Below are 12,801 nucleotides of genomic sequence, written 5' to 3'. Positions count from 1 at the left end.
GGTTTGGTCAACAAAACAAAGATGATTTTTTTTTTTTTTTTTTTTAGGGTTATGGAGTGTAAATGAGGCAAGATCACGTGATGTTTTCTTGCAGAATTTCTCTAGCTAGCTAGCTAGCAATGTAGAGGTGATGTGTGGGTATAGGAGATTGATATATATATATATATATGTGCATACATGAGGTAGTGTTTTGATTAGATAATACATGCATGATGATATCACAGTGTTTACCCACCTTGAGTTTCACTTGTTTTGGCAATTATGTACAATTATTTTGCTCATTCTTCTAACCTGCCACACACTAGCAACTATACATACATATATATATGTATATGTATATATATTATTTCTTTCATTTTTTATATAAAATGATATGTGTGTGTATTTCTTGGACTGAAATGAGTGGTAATGTGCCAGAAAGTTGGGGGGAAAAGTGGGTCTTGAAGTTGGGGTAGATAAAAAGGATATGGGTCTTGAAATTAATGGAACCCCTCTCTCTCTCTCTCTCCTCTCTTTCTCTCTCTCTCTCTAGCTGTGTGTGGAATTATAAAACAGAGGCTTTTGGTCCAATCTGATCAGGACTCATAATTGAGGGGAGTATAGGGTATGTAGGATGAGAAAAGCTTAAGCATAGGGTGGTTTTGAATATGGGGTGGGGTGGGGTACCCCTGGCCTTCAAGAGGGGAAAGATTGATTAGATAAAATAAATACCAAAACTACTGTTTGGAAAACCGGACAGCCAAAAGTGTGGGCCACTTTTAAATCATTTTGGTAAAAAAAAATTAAAAAAAAACATTTAAAACATAAAATAAAATCTAACATGAATGAGTGAGAGAGTGAGAGAGTAGAGAGAGAGAGAGAGAGAGGGGATTGGTATAATATATAAAAGGGTTGTGTTATTGGTGGTGGCCTTATTATATAAAGAGAGTAAAGGGAAGTTGGGGTTTTACTTCTTTTGAGAATTGATTCGAATTCGATACACAAATTAGATTTGATTAATTTTAGTGCGAGAGAAGAGAGAGAGAGAGAGAGGAAGCCATTGTTGCTGCTCTTCAATTTCTTAGCTCCAATCTCAATCTCAATCTCAATCTCAATCTCAATCCCATCATTAGATCGGGTAGAGAAACATCCCCAAATTATATATATACATCAATGGAGGAACAGCTTAGCTCTCTGGCTGTAACTCATCTTCTTCAACACACCCTCAGAAGTCTCTGCATTCATGAAAATTCTCAGTGGGTCTATGCCGTTTTCTGGCGAATTCTCCCCAGAAACTATCCACCTCCCAAGTAATTATATATCGATATATATATAATTCCATTCCATTGATTTCAAATTAATTAATCTTATTGTTATTGTACTAGGTGGGATAGCCAAGGAGGAGTTTACGACAGGTCAAGAGGGAACAGGAGGAACTGGTAATTAATTATCGATCATATATATATCATCACCAAGCCCTAATTTTGTTTTTACTAATTATGGATTTAATTGATTGATTAGGATACTGGTTTGGGAAGATGGATTCTGCAATTTTGCAGCATCAACAAGCACAGGTGATCATCAGGTAAACCCCAGTATTAGTACTACTGAATGCCAGGCTGGATCATCTTCTTCATCCTCCATCATCTATCCTCCTCATGACTACCTTCATCATCACCATCACCAGGGCCTGCAACCTGAGCTCTTCTTCAAAATGTCCCATGAAATCTACAACTATGGCGAAGGGTAAGTAGGTGATTAATTATAATAATTTATTGATTAGATTAATTGAATCGAATTGAATTTGGAAGTGCAGTTTGATTGGAAAAGTTGCAGCAGATCATGGCCATAAATGGATCCATAAAGAACCCATTGATCAAGAAATCAACTTCTTGTCTGCATGGCACAACTCCGCTGACTCTGTCAGTTCTTATCATCGTCTTAATTAATTAATTCCTACATTTGTAGATAAATAATTATAAGTATATGATCACTATTTAATTTAATTTAATTTAATTTAATTTGTTGTTCCCAAACAGCACCCCAGGACTTGGGAAGCCCAGTTCCAGTCTGGTATCAAGGTACTGCTAATTCATTCATTTCCACACACACACACACACGTGTGTGTATGTGTGTGTATATATACAATATACATCGACTCATACATACATACATATACATACATATATATATATATATATACACTTCATTTCAGACAATTGCTTTGATTGCTGTACGAGAAGGTGTCATTCAGCTAGGAGCTATCCACAAGGTCCTCATTCTCTCTTTCACACACATTATTTATATTAGGCTAAATTATACAAAATTCACATGTTTATTGCACAAAATTGGAATTTTGAAAATTGTGTCAAAGTTTCATAGTGTGTCTAATACTCGGGCGTCCTTATTTAGCCGTGTTTAACTTGTACACGACTAAAATGCGAATAAGTTTTAGAATTTTTATTTTTAAACCCTTAAAATTATAAATATATTCGAAATTCTTATTATTTAACCTCAAGAACAACAAATATACTCCGAAATAGTTGTTTATCTCTGGTTTTAAAAATTTGTTTTTTTAATATTTTTTAAAGCTAAACATAAGATAAATTAATATATTTATAATGTTAGGAGTTTAGAAATTAGTAATATGAAATCTATTCGCAATTTGAGTAGTAAAAAACCGTTAAATAAGGACGGTCAATAGATTAGATGTAAAATTTATAAAACCAGAGGGAGTTCATGCAATTTTGTAATACTAACATGTAGATTTTTATGCAATTTAGCCTTTATTTTATATATAATAAGTAATATATACAAATATACAATCAAATGTTAGAAACCAAAATTAAAATTGAAATTGAAATTAAAAGTTGCAGGTGGTTGAGGATCTGAGCTACGTGGTGATGCTGAGGAAGAAATTCAGCTACATCGAAAGCATTCCCGGCGTGCTGCTGCCGCATCCCTCCTCCTCCTCCGCCGCCGCATACCCATCCTCGCCGTACAAATTCAACGACCCTTACGCCGCCGCACCGCCGCCGGCAGAAGCCTGGCCGCCCTACCAGAACCACAACAGCATCAACATGAACACAATCCCGACAAACGATCATCATTACAACAGCAGTTACGACCATTTTCCGACGATGAAAATAACGCCGTCGATGAGCAGCCTCGAAGCCCTCCTCTCGAAGCTCCCCTCCGTCGTCCCCGCCGGCCAGAATAATAATCCCTACTTGCAATCCGCGCCGCCGGAGGATCCAATCGGAGCCGCCGACGGGAAAATCGCCAAGGAAGAGTATCACGACGGCGATGATGACGACGACGACAATAACAGCGCCGCCGCCGGAGGAGAGAGCGGCGGCGCCGCGGCGGCGTACCGCCACCAGCAGCAGCAGCAGCATTATGGGTATCATCATGATTTGAATGTAAGTAGCAGTATGGACAATAATGGGTGTTAATTGATTGTTTGATTGTTTAATTAGTACTGTACTTACAGCTTCTTAGGTAGTCTGTGTTCGTTCGAGGAGGAAAAGATAATTGATTTGGTTTAATTTATGCATAGACAGACAGACGACATTTGATGGAGACGATGATCAATATATATATATATATATATATATAGAGTATGATATATGTGTGTGTTTGTGTATCGTTCTGATTAATTAAGGGTGTAGTGATTCTGTGGGGATTATTTAATTTATTGTATGTATTGAGCAACAAACAGATTGTTTATTTGGTGTGTGGTTATGTATATTTCAAGAGTATTTGTTCTGTGTACGTAATTTTACCGTAAGCTATACAAAATTGTGAAAATATTATATGGAATAATATTTTATGTACTTTTGCTAATTTTTATTTGTTTAATGTTTTGATTTGAATATTTTTTTTATATTTGAGATATAAAAAAATTTGTCAGTAATAAGTATAAAAAATAATACTCCTTCCCTTCAGTCCATAATGTTTGTCACTTTGTTTGAACATTGAATATTATAGAGATTTAATAAATAATTACTAAACAATAATATGACAATAGATTAAATAGTGAGAAATTAGTTATAATAAGTTAAAATAAATATATTAAAATTGTGGACAAATGAAATTATTTTTTTATAAATGAATATAAATTTAAGGTACAACAAAAAAAAAAAATCTAGCATACTTATGGTTTGGGCCTTTGGTCCGGGGGCCGGGCATGTGAGCTTCTGATATATTACAAATGGTATCAGAGCCGACTTTGATTTTGGTGACGAACGAAGTGGCCGGGTGAGTAGCTCTGCGGGGGAGAGCATGTTCATGTCATGTCAAGGAAGAACATATCTAATCGAGGCTGGACATTCCAGAGTGGAGTGCTCATTGAGAATGAGTATGCTTGACCACGCCGGTACGCCAAGGTATAGTGGATGAAGGAGTAATTTATATTGAATATTGATTTTTTTTTTTTTTTTTTGTAAAAATATTCACTCCGTCTCTTTCGTTTTATCATTTTCATCTATCTCAATTCAAAGTATTTAGAATAGTTAATCATACATTAATACTAAAATATCTTTAATTTTTACTTAAATTACAAAGCTAATATTACACATAATAACTATTTTATAAATAAAGTAAAATGATAAAAATGTTAAAACCTCTTACAAATAACCGGATAGAGTAATATGTATTATATATTGAGGATTATATCATCAAAGTTTGGTTGAGCAAACAAACATGACTACTTCATATTAATTGTACTCCCTTTGTATGTGATATCATGTCAAATTACTATAAATACTACTTCATTGTCTCAAAACAAAAAAAAAAACATTTGGGATGAACACATGAATTAAGTAATAATATTATTATATTGATATAAAGTGTAAAAATATTTTTAAAATATCAAAATGCTCATATTTTATATAATTATTGTAAAAATATGGGGATTATTTTGTAAAATAAATGGATAGTTAATGAAATTATTATTTTGGGACAGACAAAAATGATAAAATTGGAGGGATGGAGGGAGTATAATTTATGAAGAATATGATTACTAAATAATTAACAAATATATTAATAAAATTAATTATAAATTAAAATTTAGATGAATAATTAGTCTAATAAATAATTTCAAAATTATAATCATAAAATTTAAAGAATGTATTAGTAAAATTAATTATAAATTAAATTTTAGATAAAATAATTAGTCTAATAAAAATTAAAAAATTGATTAGAATGTATAATTCTTTTATTAAAAAAAAAAAAAGAAGTGATATAAATTGTAGGAGGAACAAAAAAATAATATTATATATGGAAGGAATATAGTGATTTTATAATTTTTTTTCTTTTTTTTTTTTGAATGGCTCCAACAAAAATTTAAAAATTTTGAAAATTTCTATTAATAATAAAAATTTAGTATCCAATTTAATATTTTACGAGAGAAAAAAATTGATTATATATTTTTGAAAAATTAATATTGTCCAACCTTTCAAAAGTATTGTATGAACAAAACAAACACTTTAAAAAATAATAATATTTATTAATTAGTGAAAGTGTGTAAAATAATTTTGATATTTTTGTCTTTTTTTTACTTTATGTAATTATTTTTTTATAACATGAAAACTCACGGTTGCTACTCTAAGAGTGTAATTTGGATAAATTTTTGGCCGAATGTAATAGTCTACAAATTAGATTTTAGAAGAAGTGTAATTATATATTTATAATTTGTTAAATTTAAATGTATATATAAAATAATTTGAACAAACATGATAAAGAATATAATTTATAACATAGTCATATTCAAAACATTACCGTCAACATGAAAAAAAATATGACAATGTTAAGTAAATGATTATGAACATGGATAAAAATATAATTGTGTTCAAAATATGGTAAAAAAAAAATTAATAATTTTTAGTTTGAATAAGATCAAAATTAATAATATATACAAAGAGATTTGCTTTATTATGTTATTTTAATTATATTTATTTCAACAAAATTAAATTGAAAACGATTAAAAAAAAAAAAAAAAAAAAAAAATTGCATATAAAGCATATTTAATTAAGTACAAGGAAATTTTTTATAATTACATTTGGATATGTTTAGTGAAATTATTTAAAAATATATATATTTTTTTTTTACGTGAAATATACAAATAATTATAGAGTAATATAATTGAATATGGGTATATTTAGTAAAATTATTTTTAAAAAAAAATTATGAAATATAAATAATTGTAGAATAATATAAAATAATAAATGTATTTAATATATATATTTTTTATAAATATAGTAATTGTGATTTTTTTGAAAAAAAAAAATATAAAAAAAATGAAATTATGGAACTGTTTCCGACTCTCCAAACCCTTCCGCTCTTCACTTTTTACTTCTCTGCTAAGGTTAAGTCCCCAATCAGTTCGTTTCTTTCTCTGCCATGGATTCTCGTCTTCCAATCGTCGTCCTCCCACTCGTGCTTGCCTTCATTATCGTTGTTCATCCATTACAGAAGCATGGTAAAACCGAAGAGGGGAATGAAATTACAGTTTCGAATTAATTTTTTAGCATCGGAACATGTAAATTTGTTTGCTGATTTTGCATTTACAGTAGCGTTTGGGGAGCTCATCCTCGAGGATGGCTATACAGTCAGCACAGTTGTTGTTGGTGACAAGTCAAGCTTGAAAGTCAAGCCTCACTCCATCCTCCCTCAATCTCCGCCGTCGGATCTATTTGTGCTTCTTGACTCCGTTGATAGTAGTTTCTACACTGTATCAGCTCCTGCAGCCTCCACCGGTATTTGCTTCACTAAATTAAACAATATTGCTGCGTTTGTTTAGCATAAAGGAGCTACGTCCTTAATCGGTGTATAATGGGATGAATTGGGAGAATTTCGGTGCCTATTTTCATCAGAGAATTTTTAGTAAAGTTGCCTCCATTTTGGGAGAAATTTCATGGCTGATAGACGGTTAGCATATTATTGAAATAGTTGTTATAGGTAGACATGAATATTTCAGGGAATTTGTCATAATAAATTAGAACTATGGATGTTCGAGTGAGTACCCAAATTCAGCTTGAAGATTCGTTGACCTGACACTCTTTATCTTGCTACTGTATCTTGATGAAGTGTATGCTATCTGAGACCTTTGAAAAAAATCCTTTGTTCAATCTCTCGTGTGTCTGGTTGAACTGTGAAAGACTTGATGAATGATCTTATATGGCTCTATCCCCTCTTTTAAATCATTGGTGAAGAATGCACTTGAAATCTTGACTATGGAGGAATGTTGATTATCCATGACTTAACAATTTTCCTTTTTGGGATGTAGAAATTCATATCGAGAGGCTGGCAGGGAATGGCAAGCCTGGTTATGCAGATGGAGACCTCGGTTCAGCAACATTCAACAAGCCAAAGAGTTTCGCCATTGATTTTGGTGGGAATGTGTATGTTGCCGATCAGGCTAACCATGCTATCAGAAAGATCACAAAATCAGGTAAGCGTATTACCTGACATTAATAAACAATACATTCTTTGTCTGTAATGAGCATAAGATCTTATCAGAGCCGATGAATTTCAGAACAATTATATGTGCCATTAGAAGTCTTTTCCCCTAACTTATATTGCAGATTACCTTATTTTCTTTTAATTTGTAGCTGAGTTTCGATATTACACTCTTTACACAACAACAACCACTGTTTTTCTGATAAAGAGTTCCTTTTAGTTTGTTTCTTCCTACCAAATCATTTTCAACTAAGTGAATTATTCGGTGATGACATACGGATAGGTGTGACCACAATTGCTGGAGGTTATTCCCAAAAACTTGGGAGGGAAGATGGACCTGCACAAAATGCATCATTTTCGAATGAGTTTCTGCTGTCATTCTTTCCTGAAAGGTGTGCTTTGATGATAGCTGACCATGGTAACAGATTAGTTCGTCAAATCAATTTAAAACCAGCAGATTGTACACTTCACTCCGGAGGAGGATCGGGTAACTGCTCTTACTAGTTGGAGAACTTTTCTTGAGTTACTTGTGATTATTCTTGCTATGAAACAAAAACAAAAACCTCCCTGTTTTACGTTGTGTTTTTATACGAACTATTGGTTTATGTTTTGTCGAATCAATTATTGTCGCAACTTATTCATTTTATCCTTTTGAACCAGTTCTTGGAACCAACTCTGTTTGGATCTTGGCTCTGGGAATTTCTTGCATATTCGGCGCAATCGTTGGCTTTGTGATCCGCCCATACATCATCCCATTTGTAAGTGTACCTTTTATGTAAGTTTTTCCCAACATATCGAAACACCCCATCTTTTGTCTAACAACGTTGTTTAGACAGGAAGGGACCGTGCCTCGTCATCGTCCCAGCTCGACATGGACTCATTCCCTAACGACTCTGGAGAGACAAATAACGATGTTTTGCTCCGCCATCAAAAGCGCAGCTGTTAGAACACCTGTTTATTCTCTTCTTCGTCAGGTCATTCTACTAATCTTCTCTCTTTTGTCTCTCATGTTTAGTCCTTCTAAGGTTAAGCCATCCCCGCCGTATGAAAAACCAGTATCTCTATTAGATTCGGATGCTATAATTCCTAATAGTAGCAATAGTAATGGTAACTCCATGGTCGTCTCACCCAAGATAGACTATCAATTAAAGGATCTGCTCGATTTCAACGGAGGGCAGATGATGGTACCCGTAAATTCTAACCAAGCTCTCGAGCAAGAACAGGTTAAAGAAAACAGCGAGCGTAGCAACATTGACAGCATCATATTAGCAAACCTCGTGAATTTCGACGAGCAGGCTTCTTTCAATTCCCCCGAGCCTTCGGAACATAGCTCGGGAACGGTGAAGCGGAGGTCGTCGACGACGACGATGCGCTACACGTCAGCAGCATTTTCAGGTAACTGATGCTACCTCTATTATATATATTGACTATCATTTTGATTTGGCTTAGCTTAGTACTGAAACCTGGTGCTTTCGTTATAGTATATATTTGTGTCCTTAGGACATTGCTTGGTCACGTGCGCACGTGCCCAACGTTACACTAAAGAACAAATCCAGCTACTAGAGAAATCTGCAGCAGACATTCTTGCAAAGTAGAACCTTGCAAGTTGCAAATAGCTAATAAATCAATAATGATAATAATAATAATCTCTATACTGTACCCACCCCATCTCACCCCCCCCCCCCCCCCCCCCCGCCCCCACCCAGTATTGTCTTTATTTAGATAAAATTCTTCTTTGGATCTGCAAATCTCCTCAAATCTTCACTGTTCGGACAAATGGATCTCTCCCTAACGGTTGTCCAAACATCGGAGGAGGAGTAATAATAATACCAATATGGTTTGCATAGGCATAACCATACACACGCACACTCCCAATATAGAAAGTTTTCAAATAAATTCGACCTCTATCAATGACCGTGAATGTATCCGAATCGGGGTCGAATGTTCTGATGATCGCCGCCGGGATACTTCCCGGTAATGCTGTCCGTCGTCGTCGTAGGCTTCATTACCCGCTGCTTCTCTTGCTCTTGCGGGCCTCCGAAACCCATTTCGTCGGGCCTCTCAAAGCTTCGAGCATCGGGACGGTACTGATGTGATTTCTTTGCTTGCTTCTTCTGGAACTCGACGTCTAATCCTGAGTAGAACGCCCGGCTCTGCTTCAGTTGCTGCATTTTTTCAGAATCTTTCGACATAAACGCGTAGGTTTTCTTAGGCGTCGGAGCCCTCTGCTCGATCGACGGCGGGGGCTCGTCATCATCCGGGATGACAAAGCTCTCCTGCACGGGCCACGACCCTGTCGCGTACTTGTGCTGTTGCCGGTTTATCGGTCTTGTCGGTTTTGTCTTGAACACGGGAAGCAATCCCCGCAAGATTTCTGCGGCAGATTCCCCGGTTTGTGCGACGAGTCTTCCTAACGAGCCGAGAAAACTTTCTTCTTGCTTTTCTTGCTCGTCTTCGTTCGGGATCAGCGGCGGGCGAAGAGATGACTTCAATGGCTTCTCGTACGAACTCGACGAAAAGCTATCTTTCATTACTTCTTCGTCCTGATCGAGGAAATAGGTTAAGTTACGAATCAAACTTCTTAAAGGCCTGTCGAAGGAAGGAAAACTATAAACTCACATCTTGAGGAGACATAATCGATCGAAGCCTACGTTGAAGAAGGGCAAGCATGTACCCGAAGAACCCGGCAGATAAAAGCATAGCAACTCCTGAAGAAGTACATTCGGGACAATCTTAGACAAAGACATCGAAAGTATGTAATGAAACGAAACGACTTCTTTCAAGACGTCGTTTTATCACTCACTCACCATAGGGAAACCCGCTTCCGTATTGATAAGCACAATCATCGAAATGTAGCGGTATCTCCCGAATCGCCTTGTTTCCCCGATCGATTACGAGGAGGGAACAGCTGCTTCCGAGATACACGACGTCGAAATCGTTGGAAAATTTCGCATCCTCACTCGGGCCGTCGACATGCCCACCTCCTCCCCGACCACGCTTTCCACCCGCAATCGTCGTAACTCCTACGACAAAACAAAAAATGAACCTCAAGAAAAGATTCTAACATGCTCTTGTCATTACAAAGAATCAAGATTCGGGGCGACTAGCTCACCTGTGTCGCTAATCTTGCGAATCGCCATATTATCTGTATCAGCAATGTACACATTCCCTCTATCGTCTACCGTCAGCCCTCTCGGATGGTTCATCCGCGCATCCCTCAACCTCCCGTCGACGTGCCCTGCGTACCCGTCCGCCGAGCCCATAATCAACCTCGGCCTACTGTCTGAAATTCTCAAGAATTGCTACATTCAGCATGTGTAATTTGAGCTAATTAACACTGTATCTCTATTATCATAACAGCATAATATCTAACACATCTAAATTCAGCATATCGAAAACAAAATGCTACTACTACATTAGAACCAAATCCAATCGATACCCACACCAAATTATCAAAAACTAATTTCAGTAAAATGAACCCAAAATAAATAACCACATAATGAAGGTGGGATTTAGAAATATATATATATATGTGTGTGTGTGTATCATCAGCATCAGAAGAAGAAAATGAGTCAAATTTGGATTACCAGATGTGATATGAGAGGAAATGAAGAAACAAAAAAATTCTTACAGAGAGAGAGGGAGGAGGAGATCTTGTAGACATTGCTGTTGATGGAATCGAGGATGAGGAGGTCGCCATCGGGCAGAATTTCGACAGTGTGTGGCTCAATCCCGAGCTTGCTCCCGTCGAAAACTGTTTCCACATTGTACCCTCCTTCGAACTTCATCAATGGCCGCCCACTCATGGCTGCCCAGATATGAACACGATTCATTGTCCCAAACCCAGTCAGTCTGGATCATCGACCAGAAGAAGAAGACACAATCGAACTCAATTATTTAATTAATTAATTAGTTACCAGTCTTTGTGGTGGCCTTGAGCGACATAACCCATTTCGTCAGCACAGGGAATGCGTGGTTTGAGAAAAAACCCTTCACAATTCCTGAAAAACAGAAACCGATCAGAACCCCAGGCAGGTAGGGAACATTCTAGAACCCGCCATACACAATGTGTATATATAGATATAGATATAGAGAGAGAGAGGGGATGAGAGAGAGAGAGAGTTACTTGCAGGTGAAGCGGGAGCGGAGACGGCGACAGAGCAGAGGAAACCAGAGAGGAGAAGAAGAAGGAGGAGAGGGGTTTTAGCCATTTTTTTTTTTTTTTTGGAAGAATTTCTTTAGCAGAAGCACAGCATTGCCCGAAATCAAAAACCCTAGAAGGAAGGAGGGATTAAAATTAAAAGGGGCTTTGTGGGATTGAGATTCTTGGATGAAAATCAAAAGAAAAAAAAAAGGAGAAAGAAAGGGAAAAAATGCAGAAGAAATCGACAAATGGTTGGGCCTTTTTCTTGAGAGGAGTGAATGAGTGTGGAAAATAGCTGACAGGAAAGTGATAGAAATTAAAAAAAAAAAAAGAAAAAGGAGAGAAATAGGAATAGTAGAGAGAGATAAGAGAGAGAAAAGAGGGGCCTGGGTTGTCAGGCTTCAGCCCTTTGCCATAATGGAAAAAGGGTTTGCCAATAGGAAGAAGAAGAACCAATTTATTGCCATTACTCTTACAGATAAACACTCACTGCCATTGCCATTATATTTATTGCAATTTGAGATTTAAGGTAGGTGCTAAGACTGGGTGGTAATCTATTCATTCATTCATTAAAATCTATCAGATTTGTGACCTTAATTAATCAGATTTGGGGCTTAATGTAACTAGATTGCAAGAACCAAAATTCAGTTGTCATAATCAAAACACTAGCCAGACATGGGTGCTCCCCTATGATGTTTAGGGTGTCTCTCTATTGATAGCAATAATAATTGTAATAATTTCTGGTCTAACTTTCCTCATATTTTCTATACTTTGAAATATCCATCAAATAATATACCCATAATCTCGTAATAATATATGAAAATCTGAATCAAATTTTTACATTACAAATACCACTTACACAGATGCACTTCTGCAATTTTCAATCATTTCATTAGTTTTTTATTTTAAGATTTATTTCCCAGTTGTATTTAAATGTTAAAAGAATCACATTCTGTCAGGGTTTAATTGCAAAAATTGATATAGCATCTGTGATTTGTGGTCAAAATTATTCTGACCATTTTGCCCTTCCATTCAATCATAAATACCAAGAATTTAATGCTCGTAGTCGTGGGTCTAAAAAATAAAGCAGATATTAACGCTGGAATTTTTCCTTTCTGTCATGATGATAATAATGTGGCAACCTTCACAATTATTCTGCGGCCCAAAATTAGGGCCCACTAATTTTTATACACTGAATAAGGACACCACTTTAAAAA

The 12,801-nt window shown here is 35.8% G+C and overlaps 3 protein-coding genes across 6 annotated transcripts; 2 read left to right on the top strand and 1 right to left on the bottom strand.

The window, feature by feature from the left end:
- Positions 1-888: 888 nt before the first annotated feature.
- Positions 889-3,751, top strand: LOC127245260 (protein RICE SALT SENSITIVE 3). 3 transcript variants are annotated; one of them, XM_051266023.1, is made up of 8 exons: positions 890-1,289; positions 1,365-1,418; positions 1,501-1,564; positions 1,667-1,725; positions 1,796-1,901; positions 2,019-2,060; positions 2,195-2,251; positions 2,850-3,751. In XM_051266023.1, exons 1-8 carry the CDS (start codon positions 1,153-1,155, stop codon positions 3,432-3,434), a joined length of 1,104 nt encoding a protein of 367 aa, XP_051121980.1. In that variant the 5' UTR covers positions 890-1,152; the 3' UTR covers positions 3,435-3,751. The 3 variants fall into 3 exon arrangements, with proteins under 3 accessions (XP_051121978.1, XP_051121980.1, XP_051121979.1); XM_051266021.1 differs by having other exon boundaries at positions 889-1,289; positions 1,501-1,725; XM_051266022.1 differs by having other exon boundaries at positions 892-1,289; positions 1,501-1,725; positions 2,856-3,751.
- A 2,556-nt stretch (positions 3,752-6,307) lies between these two features.
- Positions 6,308-9,111, top strand: LOC127245247 (uncharacterized). 2 transcript variants are annotated; one of them, XM_051266000.1, is made up of 7 exons: positions 6,308-6,460; positions 6,552-6,737; positions 7,268-7,432; positions 7,724-7,927; positions 8,101-8,198; positions 8,277-8,835; positions 8,941-9,111. In XM_051266000.1, exons 1-7 carry the CDS (start codon positions 6,382-6,384, stop codon positions 9,033-9,035), a joined length of 1,386 nt encoding a protein of 461 aa, XP_051121957.1. In that variant the 5' UTR covers positions 6,308-6,381; the 3' UTR covers positions 9,036-9,111. The 2 variants fall into 2 exon arrangements, with proteins under 2 accessions (XP_051121957.1, XP_051121958.1); XM_051266001.1 differs by having other exon boundaries at positions 8,922-9,111.
- A 30-nt stretch (positions 9,112-9,141) lies between these two features.
- Positions 9,142-11,705, bottom strand: LOC127245246 (uncharacterized). The gene is made up of 7 exons (XM_051265999.1): positions 11,567-11,705; positions 11,358-11,441; positions 11,072-11,248; positions 10,553-10,723; positions 10,248-10,463; positions 10,060-10,148; positions 9,142-9,983 (listed from the first exon to the last, which is right to left on the bottom strand). The coding sequence occupies exons 1-7, from the start codon at positions 11,649-11,651 to the stop codon at positions 9,348-9,350; spliced, it is 1,458 nt and encodes a 485-aa protein (XP_051121956.1). The 5' UTR covers positions 11,652-11,705; the 3' UTR covers positions 9,142-9,347.
- Positions 11,706-12,801: the final 1,096 nt, after the last annotated feature.

Source organism: Andrographis paniculata, unplaced genomic scaffold, assembly GCF_009805555.1.
Source record: "Andrographis paniculata isolate CXL003 unplaced genomic scaffold, ASM980555v1 Contig22END, whole genome shotgun sequence".
Classification (NCBI taxonomy): Eukaryota; Viridiplantae; Streptophyta; class Magnoliopsida; order Lamiales; family Acanthaceae; genus Andrographis; species Andrographis paniculata.
The sequence above is the reverse complement of the archived record's forward strand: the minus strand, read 5'-3'. Positions and strand labels throughout refer to the sequence as shown.

Bases quoted from the DNA above. Each gene is read 5' to 3' on its own strand.
- LOC127245247 (XM_051266000.1), top strand. From the start codon at position 6,382: ATGGATTCTCGTCTTCCAATCGTCGTCCTCCCACTCGTGCTTGCCTTC. The intron at 6,461-6,551 runs GTAAAACCGAAG...TTGCATTTACAG, and splicing joins TCATCCATTACAGAAGCATG to TAGCGTTTGGGGAGCTCATC. The intron at 8,836-8,940 runs GTAACTGATGCT...TTGTGTCCTTAG, and splicing joins CACGTCAGCAGCATTTTCAG to GACATTGCTTGGTCACGTGC.
- LOC127245246 (XM_051265999.1), bottom strand. From the start codon at position 11,651: ATGGCTAAAACCCCTCTCCTCCTTCTTCTTCTCCTCTCTGGTTTCCTC. The intron at 10,464-10,552 runs GTGAGCTAGTCG...GTTTTGTCGTAG, and splicing joins TCGCAAGATTAGCGACACAG to GAGTTACGACGATTGCGGGT. The intron at 9,984-10,059 runs GTGAGTTTATAG...TTCCTCGATCAG, and splicing joins CGATTATGTCTCCTCAAGAT to GACGAAGAAGTAATGAAAGA.
- LOC127245260 (XM_051266021.1), top strand. From the start codon at position 1,153: ATGGAGGAACAGCTTAGCTCTCTGGCTGTAACTCATCTTCTTCAACAC. The intron at 1,290-1,364 runs GTAATTATATAT...TTATTGTACTAG, and splicing joins AGAAACTATCCACCTCCCAA to GTGGGATAGCCAAGGAGGAG. The intron at 2,252-2,849 runs GTCCTCATTCTC...TGAAATTAAAAG, and splicing joins AGCTAGGAGCTATCCACAAG to TTGCAGGTGGTTGAGGATCT.